General features: G+C 45.9%; 3 protein-coding genes across 6 annotated transcripts in view; all 3 read left to right on the top strand.

Moving 5' to 3' along the window:
- Positions 1-2388, top strand: part of LOC134080032 (RIMS-binding protein 2) — a 210831-nt gene extending 208443 nt beyond the window's left edge. The window contains exon 26 of the transcript XR_009939155.1: positions 2378-2388. The gene's annotated coding sequence lies outside the window, so the exon portion shown is untranslated. The remainder of the gene's footprint in view (positions 1-2377) is intronic.
- mtmr4 (myotubularin related protein 4) overlaps positions 1-9035 on the top strand; it is a 65809-nt gene extending 56774 nt beyond the window's left edge. For 3 of the 4 annotated variants that reach the window (XM_062536232.1, XM_062536233.1, XM_062536231.1), the window contains 8 exons: positions 99-294; positions 1022-1207; positions 1713-1883; positions 2599-2753; positions 3542-5324; positions 5842-5979; positions 6188-6276; positions 6768-9035. In XM_062536232.1, coding sequence (XP_062392216.1) covers positions 99-294; positions 1022-1207; positions 1713-1883; positions 2599-2753; positions 3542-5324; positions 5842-5979; positions 6188-6276; positions 6768-6945 — 2896 coding nt within the window. In that variant the 3' untranslated portion in view covers positions 6946-9035. The remainder of the gene's footprint in view (positions 1-98; positions 295-1021; positions 1208-1712; positions 1884-2598; positions 2754-3541; positions 5325-5841; positions 5980-6187; positions 6277-6767) is intronic. The other variant, XM_062536229.1, reaches the window with a different exon arrangement.
- A 5425-nt stretch (positions 9036-14460) lies between these two features.
- Positions 14461-21998, top strand: ca4a (carbonic anhydrase IV a). The gene is made up of 8 exons (XM_062535559.1): positions 14461-14565; positions 18707-18751; positions 18915-19079; positions 19511-19656; positions 19974-20066; positions 20228-20294; positions 20390-20556; positions 21609-21998. The coding sequence occupies exons 1-8, from the start codon at positions 14505-14507 to the stop codon at positions 21786-21788; spliced, it is 924 nt and encodes a 307-aa protein (XP_062391543.1). The 5' UTR covers positions 14461-14504; the 3' UTR covers positions 21789-21998.
- The last annotated feature ends 1013 nt before the right edge of the window (positions 21999-23011 follow it).

Genomic DNA, 23011 nt, shown 5'->3' with positions numbered 1-23011 from the left:
TTTGGGTCAGAGATGGAAAAAAGATGTCTCCCCCCCCCCCCCCCTCAGCGATCCGTGTCTCATATTTGTCCGCTTGGGTGTGTTTCCTCTTCTTCTAGCTGGCTCTCGGCCCTGGAGAGCACCCGTTGGCTGCAGCACCTGTCCGTCATGCTGAAGGCGGCCACTCTGGTGTGCTCGGCGGTGGAGAGGGAGGGCCGGCCGGTGCTGGTGCACTGCTCGGACGGCTGGGACCGCACGCCGCAGATCGCCGCCCTCGCCAAGATCCTCCTGGACCCCTTCTACCGGACCATGGAGGTGACGACTCGTCCGACCGGCCTTTAAAGAGACCCTATGCAACTTTTTCATAGTCATAAAATCGCTTAGAAATCGTTGTTTTGCTTGACTGACCAGTTTTATCGAAAACCATATTTCCCTCCCGCACCTAGTGTCCCTCTCCGCTATTACAACCTTGCAACTTTCTGATAAACGATCGTCTGCTGTTTACATCTGGAAGTCAGAGACGCGAAAGGAACAAGAAGAACCACGCTTGCAATTTATATATTTATATATAGCCTATATATGTATAAATATACACGCTAAAGCTGTCGGGGAAGCTCTGCAGAGAAATATGCAAGCATAAAACGAGCGAAAACGAAAAACGAAACCGAAACTAGAGATGAAATCGCCAATCCTGCATTATTCCTCTTTAACGTTTCACACACTTTTAGACAGTGACTCAGCATTAAACGCAGTTACAAAATTTTTTACAGTTTGCAAAAATAGCCACTTTTGTATAAAAACCTCTCTATTTCAGCTACTCTCGTATCATAATTCATCAATACATTGCGACCAAACGATTTTCATGTTCCTGACTCACTATTGAGTGTCCTTCCAATAACTTTGGCCAAAAAGATTTTAGTCAATGATGTTGGACGAACTGTTTTAATGCACTTAGGCCAATGTCCACGAGTACTTGTGCTTAATGGGCCCATTTGTCTGAATGCCACGTGCCGCGTCCTCTCTCTCTCTGTTCCCTGCGCAGGGTTTCCAGGTGCTGGTGGAGACGGAGTGGCTGGACTTCGGGCACAAGTTCGGCGACCGCTGTGGGCACCAGGAGAACGCGGACGACGTGAGCGAGCAGTGCCCCGTCTTCCTGCAGTGGCTGGACTGCGTGCACCAGCTGCTCAAGCAGTTCCCGTGCCTGTTTGAGTTCAACGAGGCCTTCCTGGTCAGTCCCGTAAACACACACACACACACACACACACACACACACACACACACACACACACACACACACACACACACATCCTATAAACCCATTTCCACTGCTGTGTCTGAACAATGCAGTCCAGCTGCCAGATCTTTATCTGATCGTTTCTATGGCAGACCACAGAACCATTCTGAAGTCAAATCAGGGGATTATTTATGGATTAGTGTAAATGCAGGAAGTATATCTATACTATGAAATTCATGCTATGACATGAAGATATAGGTCTTGTTCCAGTTAGACACTTTTCTTGTATGCCTTAAACAGACAAATAATTCTGAATTTGACGTGTTCTGTTTGTTAGTGCTGTTGTTGTGTTGCTGTGCATGCATATGTGTTTTGGGGGGGGGGGGGTGCTGTCTGTTGCAGGTGCTAGTTGTGTGTGTGTGTGTGTGTGTGTGTGTGTTTAGTGCTGTTGTTGTGTTGCTGTGTGTGAGCTCTGAATCCGCTTTGTTTGTGCCGGCAGGTGAAACTGGTGCAGCACACGTACTCGTGTCTGTACGGCACGTTCCTGTGCAACAACGCGCGCGAGAGGGAGGCCCGCAACATCTACAAGCGCACCTGCTCCGTCTGGTCCCTGCTCCGCACCGGCAACAAGAACTTCCAGAACTTTCTCTACATACCCAGTCATGATATGGTACAGTCCCTGCAATGGCCTTTCCTTCAGAAACTGACACACTTTTTTTGTGTACTGAAAACAAATGCTGTCCAATGGGGTAGAGCTTGTACTTTGTTCACTGGCTTTTTAGTTTTGTCCAAATAGCCTGCGCTGCTATTTCAGGTCATAAGCTGACCTGAGCGTTGAGGCTAACGCTAAAACGCCATTAATATTTATGCCCAGCGTGGCTAGGCGCTGGAGGTCCAGGGGTCAGATGTCTGGCTGTCTGACAGTTAGCATTCCAGCCTGACACATGATGAATGGATCAGAAAAGGCCAGGCATAATTCCCCCCCTTTAAGCCCCGGCACCCCACCTTCCCAATAGTCTCTTTAAGCCCAGTGGGTCACATCATGCTTAGACCTGTTATGAATGTGACCTTACTAGGGGATAGCAGCTCACCCCGTGACCCCGTAGCCTTTTGTTCCTCACGTGGCATAGCAGAGCAGGCTGCAGACATGCATGTTTGATGGAGTTGTTGTGGTGTTTGTTAGAGTTTAGTGTGTTAGAGTTGCGTTTCGTGTGTGTGTGTGTGTGTGTGTGTGTGTGTGTGTGTGTGTGTGTGTGTGTGTGTGTATTGCAGGTGCTGCAGCCATACATGTTTGAGTTGTTTTGGTGTTTCTGTTAGAGTGTGTTAGTGTTGCGTTTAGTGACACTGTGTGTTTGCTTGTGTGTGTGTGTGTGTGTGTGTTGCAGGTGCTGCAGCCGGTGTGTCACACGCGCGCCCTGCAGCTGTGGACGGCCGTCTACCTCCCCACCTCGTCGCCCTGCACCGCCGCCGAGGACGCCATGGAGATCTACCTGTCCCCCTGCGGCCAGGGCGAGGAGCTCACCTCGCGCTCCCTCGACAGGTGAGACACCACCTGCCCCCTTGCCTACCTGTCTACCTGTCTGTCGGCGGCACAGAGCCGCCCGTCCCGGGCTGTTAACCTCAGACAAGGTCCAGGAGACAGAGGAGTCCGGCGCAGAGTTCACAGTGAAACGACTCCCTCTCCCACGCCTCTCTAGTCTGCTTGTAGTCAAACAGAGTTTGAATTGAGTTCGACAACACAAATGTTTTTCATTTGCAATTAGTGTCATGGCTACACTTCTAAGTGCCTTGTCTGCTGGGGTAAATTCTGTCAGACAAGGCACGAGCAACAAATTGAGGATTCATTGTAGCATAGAAGTAATCTCTCTGTTCCCTCATCCTTGATGCAAAAAGAAAATGTTTTCAGAGGCAGAGACTGATGAAGAATTATGACGATCCACATTAAAACTGCATGTAGAATTGTGAACGAGATCACTTTCCCACCTCCCAGTCCCAGAGCCAACACTCTGCATATTCTGGGTGAAGTCTGGCCTCTAGTGGCTATAGGAGGTAGTGCAACTGAAAGTTCTAGAACAAGAAGCCATGCTTTTTAGCACCGTCAGCGTCTGTAGTGCATTTCAGCCATAATAATGATTTGAAATGCCTACATTTGTCAAACCTTGACATTTTCACATTTTACTTAAATTTCACTTACATTTTTCACATTTTGTAGGTATCTTTGTAGCGGATTAGATTGTGCTGCTCCCCTCCCAGATGAAAATAATGTGTATATTCTAAATGCTGTATATTCTAAATGTATATATTCTAAATGGCTCCTTCTCTCTGCAGGCTTCCAAAGACGCGCTCCATGGACAACCTGGTGTCGGCCTGCGAGAACGGGGTGGCGCTCACGCGCACGTCCAGCGACCCCAACCTCAACAAGCACTGCCAGGAGGGCCGCGTGGCCCTGGACGCCATGGGCAGCCCCGCCGGCTCGCCCGCCGACGCCAGCCTGGAGGAGCACACGCCCGACACGGGCCTGGGCAGCGAGGACCCGGACGCCGACGTGGAGACGTGCGAGGAGACGCCGCCCCAGACGCCTCCGCCAACGAGCTTGAGCGCCAACGGCAACGCCGCGGTGGGGCCGACCGGCGACCAGGAGGCTCCTGCTGCGGGGACGCTGTTGTCGAGGGACGGGGACGAGCCGTGCTTGACCACGCAGCCGCTGCCCTGCCTCCCCCACCCGCTCTCCCTGGGCCAGGAGTGCGTCCCCGTGCCCACGCCGCCGGTCATCCACCAGGCCCCCGCCGCCCGCTGTGCCAGCCCTCCTCTCCCACCTCCCCTGCCCAAGCAGGAGGTGCTGCCCTGGACTGCCAATGGCGGCGACGCTCCCTTCTCAACTCTAGCTGCTCCTGCTGCTGCTGCTGCTGCTGCTGCTGCTGCTGCTGCTGCTGCAGACGCCAGCGCTCCTCATCTCCCCGACCTCAACGGCTTCTCCCACGCAGGCAACGAGGAGGAAGAGGAGGAGGTGGAGAAGGAGGAGGAGGAGGAGGAAGAAGTGGAGGTGGAGCCTGAAGAGCTTCTGGAGGGGTGCACGGCCGAAGCCAAGGAGCTCCTGGCCATCAAGCGCCCGCTGCGGCCCACCCTGCTGGAGGACTCCACCGAGACCCTGACCGAGCAGAGCGCCATCCCGCCCCAGCGGCCCCCGCTCCGGAGGACCAGCTCAGGCGAGGCCCAGGCTCCAACCCAGCACCAGCACCAGGCCCAGCACCAGGCCCCAGCTCAGCCCCAGCCCCAGCCCCAGCCCCGGCCGCTGCCCCAGGGCAGCTCCAGAGAGGAGGGCAGAAGGACTGAGGGCCCGTGCAGAGGAGGGGAGCTGGTGGCGGTGCGCGGCGAGCAGCGCGTCGTGCCCGAGTGTGCCCGGGCCGCGCGCATCCGCCTGGTGTCCCAGAGCCAGCTGAGCGACTTCACGCTGCTGGGCTCCCCGTGGGGCAGCGTGCAGGGCCTGGTGCAGTCGGCGTGCGGCGGCGCCCTGCAGCAGGGCGGCTACCAGAGCCGGCGGCTGGCCAGCAAGCTGCTGCGCGCCCAGGGAGCCTCCGCCAACGGCGCCAACGCCAACGGCCACTGCTGCCGCCGGGACCGAGACCGAGACCCGTCGGGCCGCTCGTCGTCGTCGTCGTCCGCGGCCAACGGCACCGGCACGGGCCCCGGCTCCGGCTCGTCCAGCTGGCTGTCGACGGTGAAGAGCTCGGGCTACGCCGCGCTGTGCGCCTCCACGGCCTCGTCGGGGCCGTACGTGCGCCAGCTGCTGGCCGCCGCGCAGCACTCCTCCTCCTCCTCGCCGTCGGTCGCTGGCGCCTCCCCCCCTCCTCCTCCGTCGGCCTCGTCTCTGGTGGCGGGTGGAACAACGGCGGCGGCGGTGCTGCAGGTCCAGGCGCCCGCCTACCTGGACGACGACGGGCTGCCGGTGGCGCTGGACGCGGTGCAGCAGCGGCTGCGGCAGATCGAGGCCACGTACAAGCAGGAGGTGGAGCTGCTGCGCCGGCAGGTCAGGCAGCTGCAGATGAGGCTGGAGAGCAAGCAGTACTGCACGCCGCCCTCCGAGCCCGACATGGACTACGAGGACGACATTGTGAGTGTCTGTCTTGTCTGTCTGTCTTTGTCCTGTCTGTTTGTCTGTCTGTCTGTCTATTTGTCTGTCTTGTCTCTCAGGCTTTCTGTCTGTCTGTCTGTCTGTCTGTCTGTCTGTCTGTCTGTCTGTCTGTCTGTCAGTCTGTCTGACTCTCTCTGTCTCTCAGCCTGTCTGTCTGCCTGCCTGTCTGTCAGTGTATGACTTTGTCTCTGTGTCTGTTTATTTCTCTCGTCATTTTAACTCAAGTAGTTAGTTACTGTGGCACACAGTACATACTTATCTACAAACACAGTACATACTGCTGTACTTATATTACAGTGTGTCTTAATGGAAGGATGGATTACATTGTGATGCAAGGATGTGATGTGAAGCATGTGACGTCAGAATTGATATGTTATGGGGATTTATATGAAGATGACGACGTATGAAAGGAAGGTCTTCTTCCCCTCAGAGTGCTGTGCTGACTTCTGTGTGTGTGTGTGTGTGTGTGTGTGTGTGCGTGTGTGTGTGTTTTAAGACGTGCCTGAGGGAGTCAGACGACAGTGCCGAGGAGGACTCCCTGTCTGACCACAGCGAGGACCGCTTCAGCGAGGGCAGCTGGGATCGCATCGAGCGGAAGGACACAGAGGTCAGCGCCCCTCATAGCCTTCTGCAGGTTTCTCGCTCTCTTTCCGCACCTCTCGCCCTCCGACGCACACACACCACGCCTGCCTCTCAACACACACACACACACACACACACACACACTCACACTGCTGCTTCCTTCTCTGCTGTTAGCTTTTCGGGTGTTTATGTGTGTTTGCACGCGTGTGTGTGTTTGTTTTGTGGTTTGTATGTTTACGAGTGTATTTTGATCTGTACAGGTTACACGGTGGGTTCCCGATCATATGGCCTCACATTGCTTTAACTGTGACTCCGAGTTCTGGATTGCCAAGAGACGCCATCACTGCAGGTGAGTTCTGCTCATATACTGTAGACCAGCCCCAGTGACCACCTTTATGTGGGGATCACACTGACCAGCGACAAGCCACAGGTTTCCTATTGTTCGCTATGGTTCGGCAGAGGAACAATTGGAGTGGCAGCATTGCGCTAACATCAAATGATCTGAATGTTGAACTTGGCTCAACTTTCTAAGCGTTCACGCAAGGCTTATTAATTGTCAGTTTAGGCTACCGAGCGTGGATGTAACTTCGGAACGAGAGAGAACTTTTTTTGGAGTTCTCATGGTCTGAGCATTACGCCAGAGACAGTTGAGGTTCTAAAGGATCTTTGGTTGCAATTTGTGGCGTCCGCTTTGTTATTTCCAATGTGATCCCCCCCCTGCACCTTCTAGATACTGTATGCCATAGAACCACTCTAAATGGAAGACCAAAGATTTGATGAAAGAAAAAAAAATATATGTTTCTGAAGTTTATATTCTGTTGTTTTGCTGTCGTTGTTCAGGAACTGCGGCAACGTGTTCTGCAAAGACTGCTGCCACCTGAAGCTGCCCATTCCGGACCAGCAGCTGTACGACCCGGTGCTGGTGTGCAACACCTGCCACGACCAGCTGCTGGAGTCGCGCATGCGCGAGATCCGCAGCCAGCAGCTCAAGAAGCCCATCGCCACCGCCTCCAGCTGAGGGTCTCCCTGAACCTCGCGACCTGACCTGCCCTGCCCCCCCACCCCCACCCCCCCCCCCCCCCCCCAAAAAAAAACAACCCCCCTCTACTCGGGCCTGGTGCAGTTTGGCCTGGCACTGCTCACCGTTGGTTGAGCCCCCAGATGCGCATTCGACCTCTTTGGCTGGGGAGCCCCAAACCCACCCCCACCCGCTCCCCGACCCCCACCCACACCTACTGATCACACACACCCCCCACCAACGTCCCCCACGTGAAACTATCCTTGCGGGTGATGACACTGAGGTGGTGGAGTGAAGAGAACTCGGAGGTTCTTTGAGGAGTTGGTCTGCATTGGATTTTGGACCGCTCTGAGATGGACAATGACTGGAACAGCTGGACAGAGAAGGACAAAGAGAGTTTGAAATGGGTGGATAGGTGGGGAGGGGTGTTTTTTGTGAAATGGCGGTTGTCCTTGTGAAGCTCCTGCTTTGGTAGACAGCACCTCCAGGCCGAGGAGGTTGCAGCGTCCTGCTGGCCCCTGGCTCTGGCCCTCTGTGCGGGGGAGTAGGGCTGTCTCCTTACAGCGCCCTCTGCTGGACTGGTGGAGAAGCCTTCAGCTCGAACTGGAGCTCCCCTTGTTCCAGCATCCTTTTAACCTGGACATCAGTGACACCATGACCTGCCCCACTGCTTGCACGCTCACACACACACACACACACACACACACACACACCATAAACAAACACAACCACACACCTCAGAGGACAATCTCTCACATCCCCTGAAGTTTGAAACTTTGAAGCCTTTCGTTCATCATACTGGAGGCATAACTATTTAAAGAAAAAAAAAAGAAAATGCTGCTAAAGTATTGAAAAAATCTAATTTTTTTTATTCTTATTATTTTGTGCACTACACATTTGTTATATATTTGAGGGAATTTGAGACCAAACCCAAGCAAAGGGATACATCTGCTGTTTACTTGCTGTCGTGTGTGGTTGTGGGCTCTGCAATGCTTGAATGTAATGTTTGTGATTGGGGAGTGCGATGTTTGTGATTGGGGAGTGTGGACTATTTGGGGGGAGGGGCTACTGAGAGGCTCAATCATTCATATTCACGTGCATTCAGTGAGCTGTGTGTGTGTCCGTTTCTGCAGTTTGCCTTTATTATTGGGTGAAGAAAAAAGGTCATGCACCGTTAACGCTTTTTTTTTTTTTTTTACATTAAGCTAAATTTGAAAGCAGATTGTTTAAAGGTTGTTTTCCCCAGAATCCAGAATACAATACTCATATTCAACAGGGCGACATGTTGTTCCAATTTTGACAACTTGAGGGAGCCAAATGACGAGAAAAAAAAAATCACAAAGTCAAAACAACATAACTTGGGGGTTTTTTTGTCTTTTTTAAGTTCTAACTAACGTTAAGTTCACCATCTGGGTTTTTGTAATGCATTCGGAAGGTAAAGGTGAAGCCCACATACTTTTGCACGAGGGGATGTTTGTGAGAGATTTCCGTACGTCCTTGTTTCGCTTTGTCTGCTGTCTCCGAATGTGATATGTCATGACATGGTGTCATCATGCACTCAATATCACTATGAGTTTCAGTTACTTCCTTTTCTAAAAATTGGCTGTGGTTCCCAAAACATTGGTGTACGTGTTGTTGAATGGTGTTCCTTGAAAAAAAGACTATATATAGTGCCATCTTTTATTTTGTTTTGTTTTTTAAGCCTTTTTCTCATGGATTACACTTGGTTACTAATTGGTAACTGCTCGATATGTTAATGGTACAAAAATAGCTAGCTGCTTTAACAATGAGAAAATAACTTTGTAAGTTCAACAGGGTTGTCTGTTGGATCTTGAAGTCATGATATTCACTGAAAGATGACAGTAGGATACCGAATCCTTATGATTCAAACGATACCTATTGTTTTCTATCTTTCTTTGTTCTGGTGTTAATGAAGGAATGATGATATGAAAGAAAAAAAGACCCCAGAAGTGTAACATAGCGCTCTGATCTAGTGACTAAAAGGTGTCACTTAGTCAATAATTGTTTTCAGGAAATGCACTGTACAAGTTAAATCCTATGGGGTAAATAAAGTATATATCTGTATCATCTGCCTGAGGCGGAGGTCTCTTCCATCTTCTCTCATTCTGTGTCAAAGTAGGCTACATGTACATCGTACTGGTGCACAAAAGTTTAGGAACATTGCTAAAGTTGACTAAGAAGAGGAATAAAACAAATCATTTGGAAAGTGGGTAACACATACTGTAGGGTAATGTCACATGTGTTGCCTAAATTTAGACTTTGTCAAAAGTCTGGCTGCTGAGTTCTGAGCAGTCTGTAGACAAGAGATGGATTGACAATTTAGACAGGTGAAGTCTAGATTAAACAAAGGCATGTATGATTCTCTGTCCTTTTAAAGATATCTTTAACCTGATTTTGTAAATGTTATTTGATAATAACAGGACTGGACAAGGAGTTTTTACATGTTGATCAAATTTTAGATCTGTATCAAATAAAACCCCAAAGCTTCGAGAAGTAATCTAGTTATTTGAGGCTAAGTTTGCAAGAAAAGTCTGACAAGAAAAGACTTTGTCAGGGCCAACGAAAAGGACTTCAGCTTTGTCAGAGTTAAGTTCTCGGAAATTCTGTGACATCCAGTCTTAGAATTGCTAGGAAATGGCTGGCTTGGCTTGCACAGTGAACTTCATTGCTTATTATTAGCTTATGTGAAGGTTGGGTAACACTTTATATGAAGGTATCTCCAGAGTGGCATGACTCTGTCATCATGACACATGAACCCTAACCCTAACCCTGCTCTCCACCCCCCGATTGCTACTAGCCTACAACTATTACTAGTATTAATCACTTGTTACAAACTGGAAAATTAGCTATGTTAAATGGTTACATAACTAGCAGGGAAAGAGAGTGCAGATAAGATGATCTCAGTTACTGTAAGCGAAGAAACCGGAAATTACTGACTTGTCTTGCACAATAATCTTCTTTTGAGCCATCACTTACTGTAGGCATAGTGAAAGTAGAATTCCGGAACAATGAAATAGCTTGAAATAAGTGAATGAACAAATTGGTCATTATTTCCGTGAATTAACGCACTGCTTCCCTCTGCCCTTCCTCTCCTGTTGCATGTGCTCAGTGCTCACATTTGAAGTTGAACTAGGCTACTGCTTCAACCCCATTTTGAGTTCATCATCAACATCGCACACAGCCTATTTAAAATGAGTTTGTAACCACATACATTGACTTATTATCAATAATTGCCAGAGCTGGACAAAGGGCAGAATATAAGTTTTTTCAGATATTATTGGGATAAACATATCTTACACACAAAGTATATGTTTAATCATGTTAATCTTTACGTGTCCATATTCTTGGGATTCTCAGCTTTCATATGGTATGGCATTACGATGGTAGTCTATGATAAGCTGCCAAGGTGCCAAGTAGGTGGGGAGGTGGGGAGTTGGGGAGTTGGGTCACCGAGACCTGGGAAACTGGTAAGAGGCTACCTATAGCCACATAAAGGCAGCAGACCAGCAGACCAGATATGCAAATGTTGCACAACCAAGTCGTTGAATATTTGCACAGTTTTGGCCACAATATCTGGACTTATTTTTCTATACTAATGCACAGATTTATGTTCATATAATTCATATAATTATGGTTGTAATTTGTTCAACCCTCAGTGGCATGAAATAAAATGGCACACAAAAAAGGGAAACACAGTAGTATTAGACATTATTGCTAAAACATGTTTTCATTCATTTGTAAATATAATAGAATGGCAGGAACTAAATTTACTTACCATGTACCTTTGGTGTTACTGTCGGTCTTTCGCTCACGCTTTGTGTTAATTTGGATCTTAGCACACCTCTCCTCTGCTCCACTATAACTCTCTTGTCATGTCTCATATCTCTGTACAGGTAAAGTAGGTGCATGCACATCCCACCTCAATGGGGCCAGGTGCAGGACACAAACAATGTAGTAGTGATAAAACGAAGTAGATGTCCGCAGAGTCCGCACACTGGAGACTCGGTCTTCTTCAGGCATCACCTTGATGCCTGAAGAAGACCCTGGTGGGTCGAAAGGTTGCATGTGTTTTTTATAAACCTTGTCGGTTTTGGAGTCTCCAGTGTGCGGACATCTACTTCGTTTTTATCAGATCTCTCACACAAGGGAGTAAGTATGGGTCTGTTTTAATATCAGGAAACCACTTTCAAATATGCTTCTCCTACGAGCAGGGAGACTGAATAACTATTGAAAAACATACGGTAAGTGTTTCCTACAAAGTACATACTATTCCGAACATTGATTCAATGTGATTCAGTTTTAAATTTAAAAAAGTATACTAAAATGCCAAATTCCTATTGCACGGTTACATCTGGACAACAAGCATGAAACTTCTGCTTCTTGGGGACTGCTTTTGTGAAAGAAATGGGATGTTCACCTCTTGACCACAAACATGCTTCAACTCAGAGTCTGACCCTTAGATTCAGGAACTTGTTACTTACGTCCAAGGTTTGTTTATACGTCAAATTAACCCACACTCTTCCTCATGCCTAATATAAAATAATGTATTAATCCAAGCCATACTCTTCCTCATACCTAATATCAACTAATGTATTCATACAAGCCACACTCTTCCTCATACCTAATATCAACTAATGTATTCATCCAAGCCACACTCTTCCTCATGCCTAATATCAACTAATCAACTTAATCAATGTCTCACAACCTCCATGCCCAATATTATCCTCTGGGAGGAGATTCTGGTCCGTACCCTTGAAATCCAAGCAAGCCATGAACACCTTTGTGCCAACAACCCCCCCCCCCCCCCCCCCCCCCCACACACACACACACACACACACACACACACACAGACACTACTAACTAACTAACTAAACTTTTAAGTTCTTTATCATTTTAGATCATTATTTATCTTGCGTTTAGAGTGCTCTTGTGGAATGCATGTGTGTATGAATGTACGGTATGCTTGTGCCTAACCACCAATTAAGTTCCCTCATGGGAAAAATAAAGTTCTCTTGATAATGATGAAGCACAAACATGTGCATGACATAATGTTTGTTCATGTTTATGTTTAGATTTAAACTTCTTAGCAGACGCTTTTGTTCAAACAGCATACACATTATATTTTATCCAAGGACCAAACAAAACACATCGGAGATATAGGTCATCCCTCCCCTCAGTATTCCAAGACAAACTCTACACAGTGTTTCATTTTTGTTTGAGGGACAGTAGTTTCAGAGCCTGGGCTGCCTACAGAGATCATTATTTTTGTACAGTGTGCTCACGGGATAGGCAGCTAACGGAGCGTGACAAGATGTCCGCTGAATGAGACAAAACATTTTTTACATTTTGTGCGATTGCTGACTGCACCTTTAACTAGTGAACTGGTATATCCTTGAGCACATGGCATCCTTGTGCCTCACCAAACTTGTCATGCCAGGCCCGTCTTTGACAACAAATAAAAATAATTTAACTAAACTGAAAAATCAGTTCACTCCTTATACTTCTATAAGATTATTCCTTGTTACGCAAGCACTATTCGGAGCATTAATCCCTCCTAAAAATACACACTACATCCTTGGATATGGATAGCTAATGATATAGTTCCAGTGCTTACTGTTTTATTGGAATATTGGAAGCCACACACACACACACACACACACACATACACACACACACACACACACACACACACACACACACACACACACGCAAAAGGAGATTAGTAATATCAATATCAAATAACAATAATAAACTCAGAGTAGATATTTCCAACACATATAGTGGTCATGTGCGCCCAGCCATGATATCAACAGATGTGCACAAGGTATGCCAAGAGGTCATTTATACAGTAGGGTGTGTAAATGTCACCCCACAAAAAAAATGACCGATGGCCTACTTTGATCATCCCTTTGATCCAAGTCAACATTCGGTAACCGGAGAGTCACAAACACCCTTTGATCCCAGATGAGAGGCTAAATCATCTCTGTGTCGAGTGGTAGGCCTTCAAGGGGATCCGTTTAGGGTTCTCTATGCAAGTACTAAACAATGCAATGAGTCGGCTGACCAATGTAAACTCAGATACTGTGATATTATCTGACCAATTGAAATTGTGGGGGGATTGGGTAAAGGATGAACTTGAGTGTGTGGAAAGTGTCAAAGTAAGAGTGAGAGAGCGGTGTGTTTCCTCTGCTCTTTCTTGACTCGATTCTGACCTCTCCCAATAGCCTACATGGCACAGCTTTGATCCTGTAATGTTTGGCGATGTCCAGTAGATGTCACCCACATGCAAATGAAAAAGATGTTTAGTCTGAGCCTGCTGCTGTCTTCTGGGGTAGAACGTGCCTAAAGAAGTAACTGCGTGCGGTGCACCTGGGTGGAGTTCTTGCCATAGTTTAATACCCTTTGTAATTGGTTGTGTACATGCGTGAATAAAGCAGCGCTTTGCGACAAGCAGTCTGCACGTCCACTCTTACATCATATTAGGCAACAGGAAGTGCTGTTAAACAAGAGGAAGTTTTACTTTTACTCAGTGAACAAATAATAGAGTGAAATTGACTATTTGTTTGTATCAGCTATCGGCCTTAGAGTAGACCTTAATTTAGATGAATATACAAGTAGCCTATTTAGAAATGTTCCATCAATATCTGATGGTTTAATCTTTACATTTTCAATTAAACTACCAAAGAAGCGCAAATGAAAAGACCTTCAAATGTATTATTTCATTATTTGGCTCAACAAGATGGAATATTCTAATTTTTCTTTCATACTGGTTAGCATCTTATATTACAGTGATGCTTCATGACAGGAGACACACCATAGCCTAGTTCATGATGTAGGCCTACAGGTATCCTTTGGATTGTGGGAAAGAAACCGTTTTAGACAGCTCAGTCATCAAACAGTCATCGTGGACATCAAACTGTTACTTTTGGAGTCAAAATAGCAACAAATTTGAGCTTTCGGTCTAAATCGTTAGTAGATGCTGATGTGTGCGTGCGTGTCTTCGTGCGCGCGCGCACACGTGTGTTTGAGAGAGAGAGAGAGAGAGAGAGAGAGAGAGAGAGAGAGAGTTAATGTAGATTCATGTGAGCTGAGTGATGGATTACAGATTTAACGAATGCCTGTTATCGAGTGAATGAGAAGTGTCAATTCATTTTTTTAAATATTTGAGGCTGTTAGACAAAAGGACCGTTATTCTTTACCTCAGGGGTACATGTGGCATTAGAAAGGTGACAAGTTTTTTGCAAAGCACTGGGAACTTCTACACTTCTATACCATTAATTAATTAGTAAATATGCGTAATCAACATGTTCCATAAATATGTATACATATATAAAACAATCTGAACAGGCATTTGACAGCTTTCATATGAAAGGACGCTATGGGTGGCGATGAGTATTTGAGGTGCGTTCGAGGGGGAGGGGCCACCCTTTCTTCCCTGTCCTGATAGATAAGTATTAGACCCCCTTGAAAAAGTGATCACATTCTATACACAACCCATAGCCTACTGTTGCCTTGTTTGGTGAAGAAGGGAATTCAAGATGCAGTTCCTAATTTCATCCTTTTTCACGGCATTCTTTTTTGAAATGAGCTATGGTGCAGGTAAGTTTATTGCATATATTTACATCAACATCTCACAGATATGTCTGTATGTAGGCTATTCATTGACATTTATGCTATAGTTGTCAAAGTATATGACCTTTCAATGTATATTCGTTTGTGGCTACTTAGGCCTATGAACAATGTCAATTGTTTGCAATCTTGACATTAGTGTTTTGATTAATTGAACCAATTAAGATTTCCCATTCTCTGTGGTTCTATGATTACAGTCCAATTAAAACCTGTTAACTGATTATAGGCTACCTTCTGAAGCATTTTGTAGACATTCAATTATTTCATAGTATATTTCATAATGTATAAATGCACTCAAAAACTAAAATGATCTTCATCTTATCACCAAAACCAAGAAAAGGCTTCTATGCTTTTGAAATACACGTATTTATCAGACGTAGGCTACATCTCCAAACTTGCGTCGATAGAATGTAAACAGTCGATGAAAGTGATATCTGACGCATTGACTAGATAAGCATATACCTACGCAGTATTTTGCTATTTTGCAGTTACCACCGGATGAAATGGCAGCATATGCAACTTCAGAGCTTTAGTAACATGTATCACAATGTCTTACAACGTTGCTGTTAGACCGCTGAACATAAACAGCTTTTATGAAGTGTGTCCTGGTACCATAGTGGAAAATGTTGCTGTGACGCGCGTATTTTAACCAACTCTATAGTCAGAATTCACATGTACCTCTCCTAGTCAAAGACGTTAAGAATATTAGCAATGTTAATCTAAAAAGACATATCTTCCCCACGCCACTTACGTTTCCCAAGGACACCTAAATGTCACAATAATGCTGTGGCATATCAGTCCAAGAAAGGAAGAATCGATCCCAAACACATCCAAATAATATCAGAAGCTTCATGTAAAAACAATGAAATATTTTGTAGAACAATATACCGATTTCCCATCGCTTTCCACTCGAATCATATCATGACTTGAATTCGCGTTCATTCATTCCCTGCTGTGCACCTGCACTCCCTCTTTTGGTGGGTTTCAGCACAAGCCAATGAGACAGATTTGCGTGTTGGCAACAGCGGAGCGCATGAACGTACTCCATAGCGCAGCGTGATAACGGCGCCGGTGAAATGCACACGGGTAGCGGGCACGAGTCACATCCATCCATTGTTGCATTTAATCAGCCATTATTGCGGTGCAAACAGTTACATGGAAAATATATGTATAACTAAATAAAAATAAGAAAAACTACTTCTACTCCGGTCCATCGCGGGTGTTAACAACAGCGACAAGTGAAATTACAAAAGTTTTGTCAGGACATTTGTTCTCTTTTCTTATATCTGCAATCTCGTCCCTGAATAAAACTGAGCTATTTCGGTTACAAACGGTGGACGCAATGAATGAACGGTCACTATCCATAATAAATTCATAGATAAAATACGCGCTACCTGCACTGTCACTTTCTTGCGACCACAAGGGTATATAATGTCGCAGTGGTAACAAATCTCTCCACAAAATCGACTAGAATTGCATATGTCTGCAAGAGCGCAAGGGGAGAATGGCACAATCACTCAACGCGTCTGGCTTGTATAGGTAGCCATTCTGTTTTAGCTATATGACGCACACGATCGATGCATATAGATATAGCCAGACTTGTTTTGTCTGGTGGCCCCAGTTTAGCATATTGTATGTAATGTATATTTTTGTTTAAACTCGTGCAGGAGCGCGAAAAAGCCTTGATCCCTCAGAATTGAGCGGAGGGAGAGCTCTACCTCACAGAGACCGTCTATAATTATTTTCTGAACTAGACGAAGTGCAGATAAGACTGTTTATTTTCTTATCTTTGTCTTTTGCTTTTCTTTGTCGGTTTCCTACTCCTTGGTCGTTCAAACGGTGCCTCTTGGGATTTCGCTCTGTACTATTGAGACCCATTGTTCAGTGTGACTTTGCTCACGGTGCAGCTAGAGATCAAAGTGAAACCCCCTTAGCAGATAGCGACTGTGAATAACTGAATAATGCCATGCAATGAACAGGGAACACATTTGACAATTTTCCAACTGGCTCATTCCCATTGCATTGAAATCCTATTTTTTTTTCAAACAATACACTTTTCACAGAAATGCTAGCAGAGTTGGGTAAGAGACAAAAAGTCTCAATATTTCACTTGAATCAATAGCCCACGAAGAATGCCAGATTGTGCTTCGTCATCGAGGATTTGATGTATTTCAGTGCAGTTATGCAGATGCAGTTGGGTGGTTGGTTGGGCAGCGTTTAGGGACATCTGGTATGCCAGGATGCATTCAGGTGTGATAGAAGCTTCTTCAGAATTGATATGAAGAACTGGCTGAAGGCTGAAGAACGGTCGCGGATGGATAAGGCCAACGGTGAACTTTTGTATACGCCTCCACAGTCATATATTCCCGAGAAATATATTGTTGAGAACATAACATGAGGGATTTCAATATAGCCTACCACACACTATTGTAGGAGGGGCTCCAGGGGGCTCTCTGTCTTTCTGTCTGTCGTGAAAAGAATGGCAGGTCAGGCTTAGTAGCCTACAGACTATAATAGCTTCACTGAGGGAAAACACAGTAAAGTTAAAGTCCTAAATACGTTGTTTCATCCAATTCGTGTCTCTTCATAATCATATTTAACAACAAGCTAAAATACTGAACTGTGTAAATCTCTGCGCTGTTCACTTTTTGCACCACAACCATTGCACACACTCTACCATATAGCACCTTGTCATGGTCAATGCATCACAGGGTCAGTCCATACCAGACCTTTGTACATGCTCTTTACTTTTTACATTTCTGTGAATTATTTTTATGTGAGATGTGTGCGTATATGTATTGTGTTGTGGTAATATAAGCTACTGGATATCTAAACATTTCAATTTGATAGACAGATAGATAGATAGATAGATCTATCTATATATCTATCTATCTGTCTGCTACTAAAATGTGTGTGTGTGTGTGTGTGTGTGTGTGTGTGTGTGTGTGTGTGTGTGTGTGTGTGTGTGTAGGGGTGCTCTTCCCCTCTTTTCAATGGCATATGTTTTTCATAAATAGTTTATTTCTGAGATAGGAACATTGGTGCAAAAAAAGAAACGAAAACTTGGAACTCCTTTGTGAAATATTAATACGCACGCTAACAAACAGTCAGAACGCGACCCCTAGAGTGGTGGAGGGTTAGGCTCTGTATACATTGAGATAATGCAGTAAGATAAAGTCACTGCCCACTTGTGTGTCTTGCGTGAGATGCTAAAACAATGGGATGAATTCCTGTGTATTTGGGCACTTTGTATGACCGGGGATAACAGTTGACTTTTGGGCAAAGTGGGAACAATTCCTTGTTTGCAAAAGGGGAAACAAAATAAATATTGATTACATATTTGATAAATATGATTGATATCTAAGAAAAATAATAACAAAAGTGGTTAAACTTCCAGCGGAAATAAGTCAAGAGTCCTTCCTATGTCCCGGAAATGTGTTTTCCTAAATTCAATTGTTTAAATTGTTTTCTTTGACAAGTATTGAGTATGATTATTGTGATTCCGTTATTGTAACTAGATAGACCCACTGATAGTTGTGGGAGGAACTTTTCGATGGGTGTGTTCTTCATATCTGTTCTATTCTGCATCTTTGGCTTGGAGCATGTTGTTCTAAACTCAATTGAACAAGTCATCCATGACTTGACAACAAAAGAAATGTCAGATTTTCAATAGCTGTCAAATTCTCATATGAAATTATTTATATAAAGATTGAGCCACTTGCAAATGAAAAGATGATGAATTGGAACATCAGACAGCCCTTGGAGATGAATTTGAGGAACTTTTCAATGGATGTGTTCTTCATTGTTGCTCTTCATGCTGCAATTTTGACTTGGAGCTTCATGTTGTTCCAAATACATCATCATCAGCATCATCATTGTCATCAGTGAATCACCTTCATAAGAGAAGATCTTGGAAAAGCATTCTGGAAAACTTCAAAAGCTGTCAAATTCTCATATGATGTCAAGTTGGCTACTCAAATTGGCTAACCATGAAAAGATGATTAATGAGATTGCATGATCAAGATCCCGAAATCCAACAGCTCTGATTGTCAATAATAGATTGTTTTGGATTCCTTATAGTAATAAACTTGTGTTTTTTCTCTCTCTCCAGATTGGTGCTACCAAAGTCAATCACCGTGTGAGACGCATTGTAAGGGTGAGTTCGGCTGTCCTCGTTTGTATTGGACTTTTGCAAGTTATTTATGCCAATAATGCATGTTTTAGAAATTGAACACAAACACAAATCCAATGACCTACTCTGTGTGCTCCCCCGACTGTTTTGTCCACCTAACCCTGGGCTGTATTTGTTACTCCTGAAGGACCCCTTGAGTGGCATGATGTTAATGCAGAGTGTGGACGCTCAAGGCAGTCTCCCATTAACATTGTGTCCAAGAAGACCCTGCCTGATGACCGCCTCACACCCTTCAAGTTCACGGGCTACGAGCACGCCTTCAAACCCACAATCAAAAACAATGGCCACTCTGGTAAGCACTGTTTTCTTTGCTTTATCTTGGGGCATGCGTGGAATTCTCCTGTCACCCTATCTCTGTATACATATGGTGTGCACACATGGTGTGTCCTTTTGTTGTCACTGGAAAATATACGATCTTCGCAACCTATGTACATCCTAGTCTAATGGAAAGACAAACTTGAACTTACTGTAGCACCGCTGTCAGAGGTGACCTTGAGGATGGGAATGTCCAGCTAGATAATATAGTGACTTTCCATCCTGCTGGGCAGCTCAAGGTCAAGCTATAAACATCACTCAAAACTTTCATCTTGAGTTCATGGTTCATGTCTTTAAAACCGTCAGTCCAAGTCCATCTGAGAAATATTTGAGGTCGGCTGACATACTGTAGGCCATCCTTAGTTCATTATAACATCACCATGAACTTGGTTTCGATTGTGTTTACAGTAAAGGTGGAGATCAAGCATGGGGCAACTGTGAGTGGAGGAGACTTGGATGGGGTCTACAAGGCTGTCCAGTTCCACTTGCACTGGGGCAAGAATGGCGGGCCAGGGTCCGAGCACACAGTGGATGGGGAGCAGTACCCTATGGAGGTGAGATGACCTAAGTGGACGCACACTACATGCTTGCATATGTTTAAAATAAGATGGAAAATCTCACAACGTTTATGGATGGCATATGAAAGTCCTGTTTCATTATACTGGGAACTCCAAGTTCTCCCTCCTATCTTCTAAGAGTCCTCCAAAGTGCTTTTAAATGTAGTTTTAAATGTAGGGCATCTATACACTCACCCAATTGTCCCACATTTGTTTACTTTGACTGATGATACTATGGTATTTGAGAAACGTTGTCAGCTTGCAGTTGTGCTGGATTCGTGTCTAATGGTTGTCCTTCTTGTTTTCATCTGCAGTTGCATATTGTTCACATGAAGGACAAATACAGTAATCTTGGTGATGCGCTGAAGGACCCCAGTGGTGTAGCCGTTCTTGGCTTCTTCTACGAGGTCAGTGTACAACACTAGTGTAAATCAGGCCATTTGAGTTGGTCTTCACATCTTTGAAGGTTACAGTACTTGTTCCTGTCTATCCAAAATCAAACTGAAGCTAAAGCTAATTGATTTATGATGTTATTTGAATGTGTGTGTTTTTCTTTTTCTTATGCCAGCCATCAACAGCGGTCAATAGAAATTATGATACTTTCATATCAACTCTGGGAAACGTCATAAATAATGGTGAATATAAAAGGCACTTGCATCTCAGCTCTTAAATGAAGAAAAAGTCATTTTTGTGTCAGAGAAACAACATTGACCTTTTTGTCTGCCTGCAGATGCCGTAGCAGAATTCCCACGTTCCGTTTCCCTACACCAGCTCATCCTGAGCGAGAGCAACATGACCAACTACTACCGCTACCTGGGCTCCCTCACCACCCCGGGCTGCACTGAGGCGGTGGTCTGGACTGTGTTTGAGCACGCCATCCCCCTCGCCAAGAGCCAGGTACGCCAGCGCCACACTGACACCACCACTCACAGAAAAAAAGCAATCGCATGCAGAGCAGCCGAGCACGGCCAGGCCAGGGCAGGCAGGAGACGCACGGGGCAGTTCACTAGGGCACGAGGGGAGTTACACTTGGGCGCGGGGCAGCTCACTTGGGCACGGGGCAGTTACACTTGGGCACGGGGCAGCTCACTTGGGCACGAGGGCAGTTACACTTAGGGTGCCTCTTATTCGTGTTGTATACATCCTCCCTTCCTTCCTCGGTCCTCGTCCGCACTGATCTAGATAAAGAATAATAGTCTATCCAGTGCTAGTTATAGAGTCTGGAGGACTGAGCATCGAGGATTGAGGAGGCATTTTGAGAGAGGCCCTTAGTCATGCACATGTAAATGAAGCCTCTCTCTTAGGGCAGACATCACACCAAGTTTCCCAATCTCACGTAGAACCTACGCAGGTCCTACTGATTAGTTTTAGTTTATATATTCCAAAGACGTTACACTGATTGTGTTGAAAGCTATCCTGCCTGTGTGAGTCCTGACCGTGTGAGAGGCTGGTCTCTTGTGTTGTTCCGCTCTCAGATTCTCACAGTCAATGGCGCTCTGTAGATTTACTGATCTCATTCCCCTGGCCGTTCCACTGTCTGAGTCAAAGTGAAAGGGAACAGGTGTTTTTAGGTAATGGCCCCCAGACTTCGGAGCGGTTATTTATTGGGACTGCTCCCCCAGTTTCAGCTTTTAAAACCTGCTCATAAAACTTATTTTTATGAAACCGCATACATCAGAGATTGAGTGTTTGTGGGTTTCTTCTAATATGTCCTTTTATTACTTGTATTATGCTCACATATCATTTCTATTTTATTGCTTTATTTATTTTAACATCAGTTGGTCATCATTTCCAAATTATATCATACATTTCTTTTGTTATTCTTTATTGTGACACTGTTCTTGTTATCGTTGTGTTTATTTCTAATTCTCACATAAAGTTTTATCGCCTGACTTGATGTTCAACACTCTGCTAACGCCTCAACAATGCTTCTGTTAATCTCCTCACAGCTCAGCGAGTTCTCCAGACTAAAGTTCGCGGACGGGAAGAGCATGGTCGACACATTCCGGCCGGTGCAGCCACTCAACGGCCGGCAGGTGTACCGATCGGGCAGCGTCACCGTCCTCTCTAGCGCCGCCCTGTTGGTGGGTGCGCTGTTCACGGCCCTCCGCCTGTCTCACCCCAACTAAGGGGGGTGGGGTTGAGGTTCCAACCGGGGCGCACCGTATCCACGCATGAACACAATGAGTTCTTACCGAGTCTCCCAAACCAAGTAACCAAATCCAGTGAAGCAATCAAAAAAAACTACAACGCCCACCACCACCACCTCCCCCCTCTCTGAGAATCAGCTCACCTCCACGTTCCTAAGTGATTTGCGAGCCATAGGCCCCTTGCAGATTAATAACAAGTCAATTAGATGAAGCCCAAGTGGCTTTTAGATAACACCCCCCCGCCCCCCCCCCCCCAACCCTGACCCCCACCACACTAAGCGTTCAGGTGGGCACGTGCAGGAGAAGCGGCCGCTCACTGACGTCAGACCTACGGGCATTGCATGGCTTGAATGGAAAGAGTGAAAAGCTCATGGCTATCAATAGGCGCGCTCTTAAACCTCCTTTCCAGTTCTGGCTCCAGGCATTTGGGGAAAGCGGGATGAGAATGCATGACCTCGCTCATACACTGCCAAGTATGCACGAACACACAAACACACATACACTCACTCACTCACACAAACACATACAGTACACACACACACACACACACACACACACACACACACACAGAGGGAGAGACAGAGAGAGAGAGGCAGATACGCATACAAACACACATGTACACATACATACATACACACACATATACACACACATACACACAAAGAGAGAGAGAAGTACAAACACACACCAACACACACACACACACACACACACACACCAAACGGAGCCGTCAACATCGCCGTCGCCATTCCCGAGCCACAAGCCTGGGGGGCCTAAATTTGGGTCGGGTCACCTCGCGGCGTGAACCACCGGGCGCACAAAAGGGCGCAGGCTGTGTGACACATGAGGAACGCTAGCACAACGTTCTGAGCCGAGTTGCAGAGCTGCCTCCCGTGTCACCCGCGGGACTTTAAGGAGGTGATGAGGCAGAGTTGGGGGTTGTGGATTCATCTAACACCTCTCATGCACCCCCGTACACAAACACACACACAAACACATACACATGCGCACACACACACACACACACACATACACACACACACATAAACACAAACACACACACACACACACACACACACACACACACACACACATACACACACACACATTCCGCTGAAAATAGATCAGGCGTTCACACATGACACGTATTAACGCTTAAAGTTATGAGAGGGTTCCTAAACAGGCAGGTTCCTTACTGAACA

Source organism: Sardina pilchardus, chromosome 5, assembly GCF_963854185.1.
Source record: "Sardina pilchardus chromosome 5, fSarPil1.1, whole genome shotgun sequence".
NCBI lineage: Eukaryota > Metazoa > Chordata > Actinopteri > Clupeiformes > Clupeidae > Sardina > Sardina pilchardus.
This window is presented reverse-complemented; position numbering and strand designations above follow the sequence as displayed.

What these genes read in the sequence shown, in the direction of transcription:
- ca4a (XM_062535559.1), top strand. Translation starts at nt 14,505, where the DNA reads ATGCAGTTCCTAATTTCATCCTTTTTCACGGCATTCTTTTTTGAAATG. An exon ending in TGAAATGAGCTATGGTGCAG is followed by an intron (nt 14,566 to 18,706) that starts GTAAGTTTATTG and finishes CTCTCTCTCCAG; the next exon opens with ATTGGTGCTACCAAAGTCAA. An exon ending in GGGAGCAGTACCCTATGGAG is followed by an intron (nt 19,657 to 19,973) that starts GTGAGATGACCT and finishes TTTCATCTGCAG; the next exon opens with TTGCATATTGTTCACATGAA.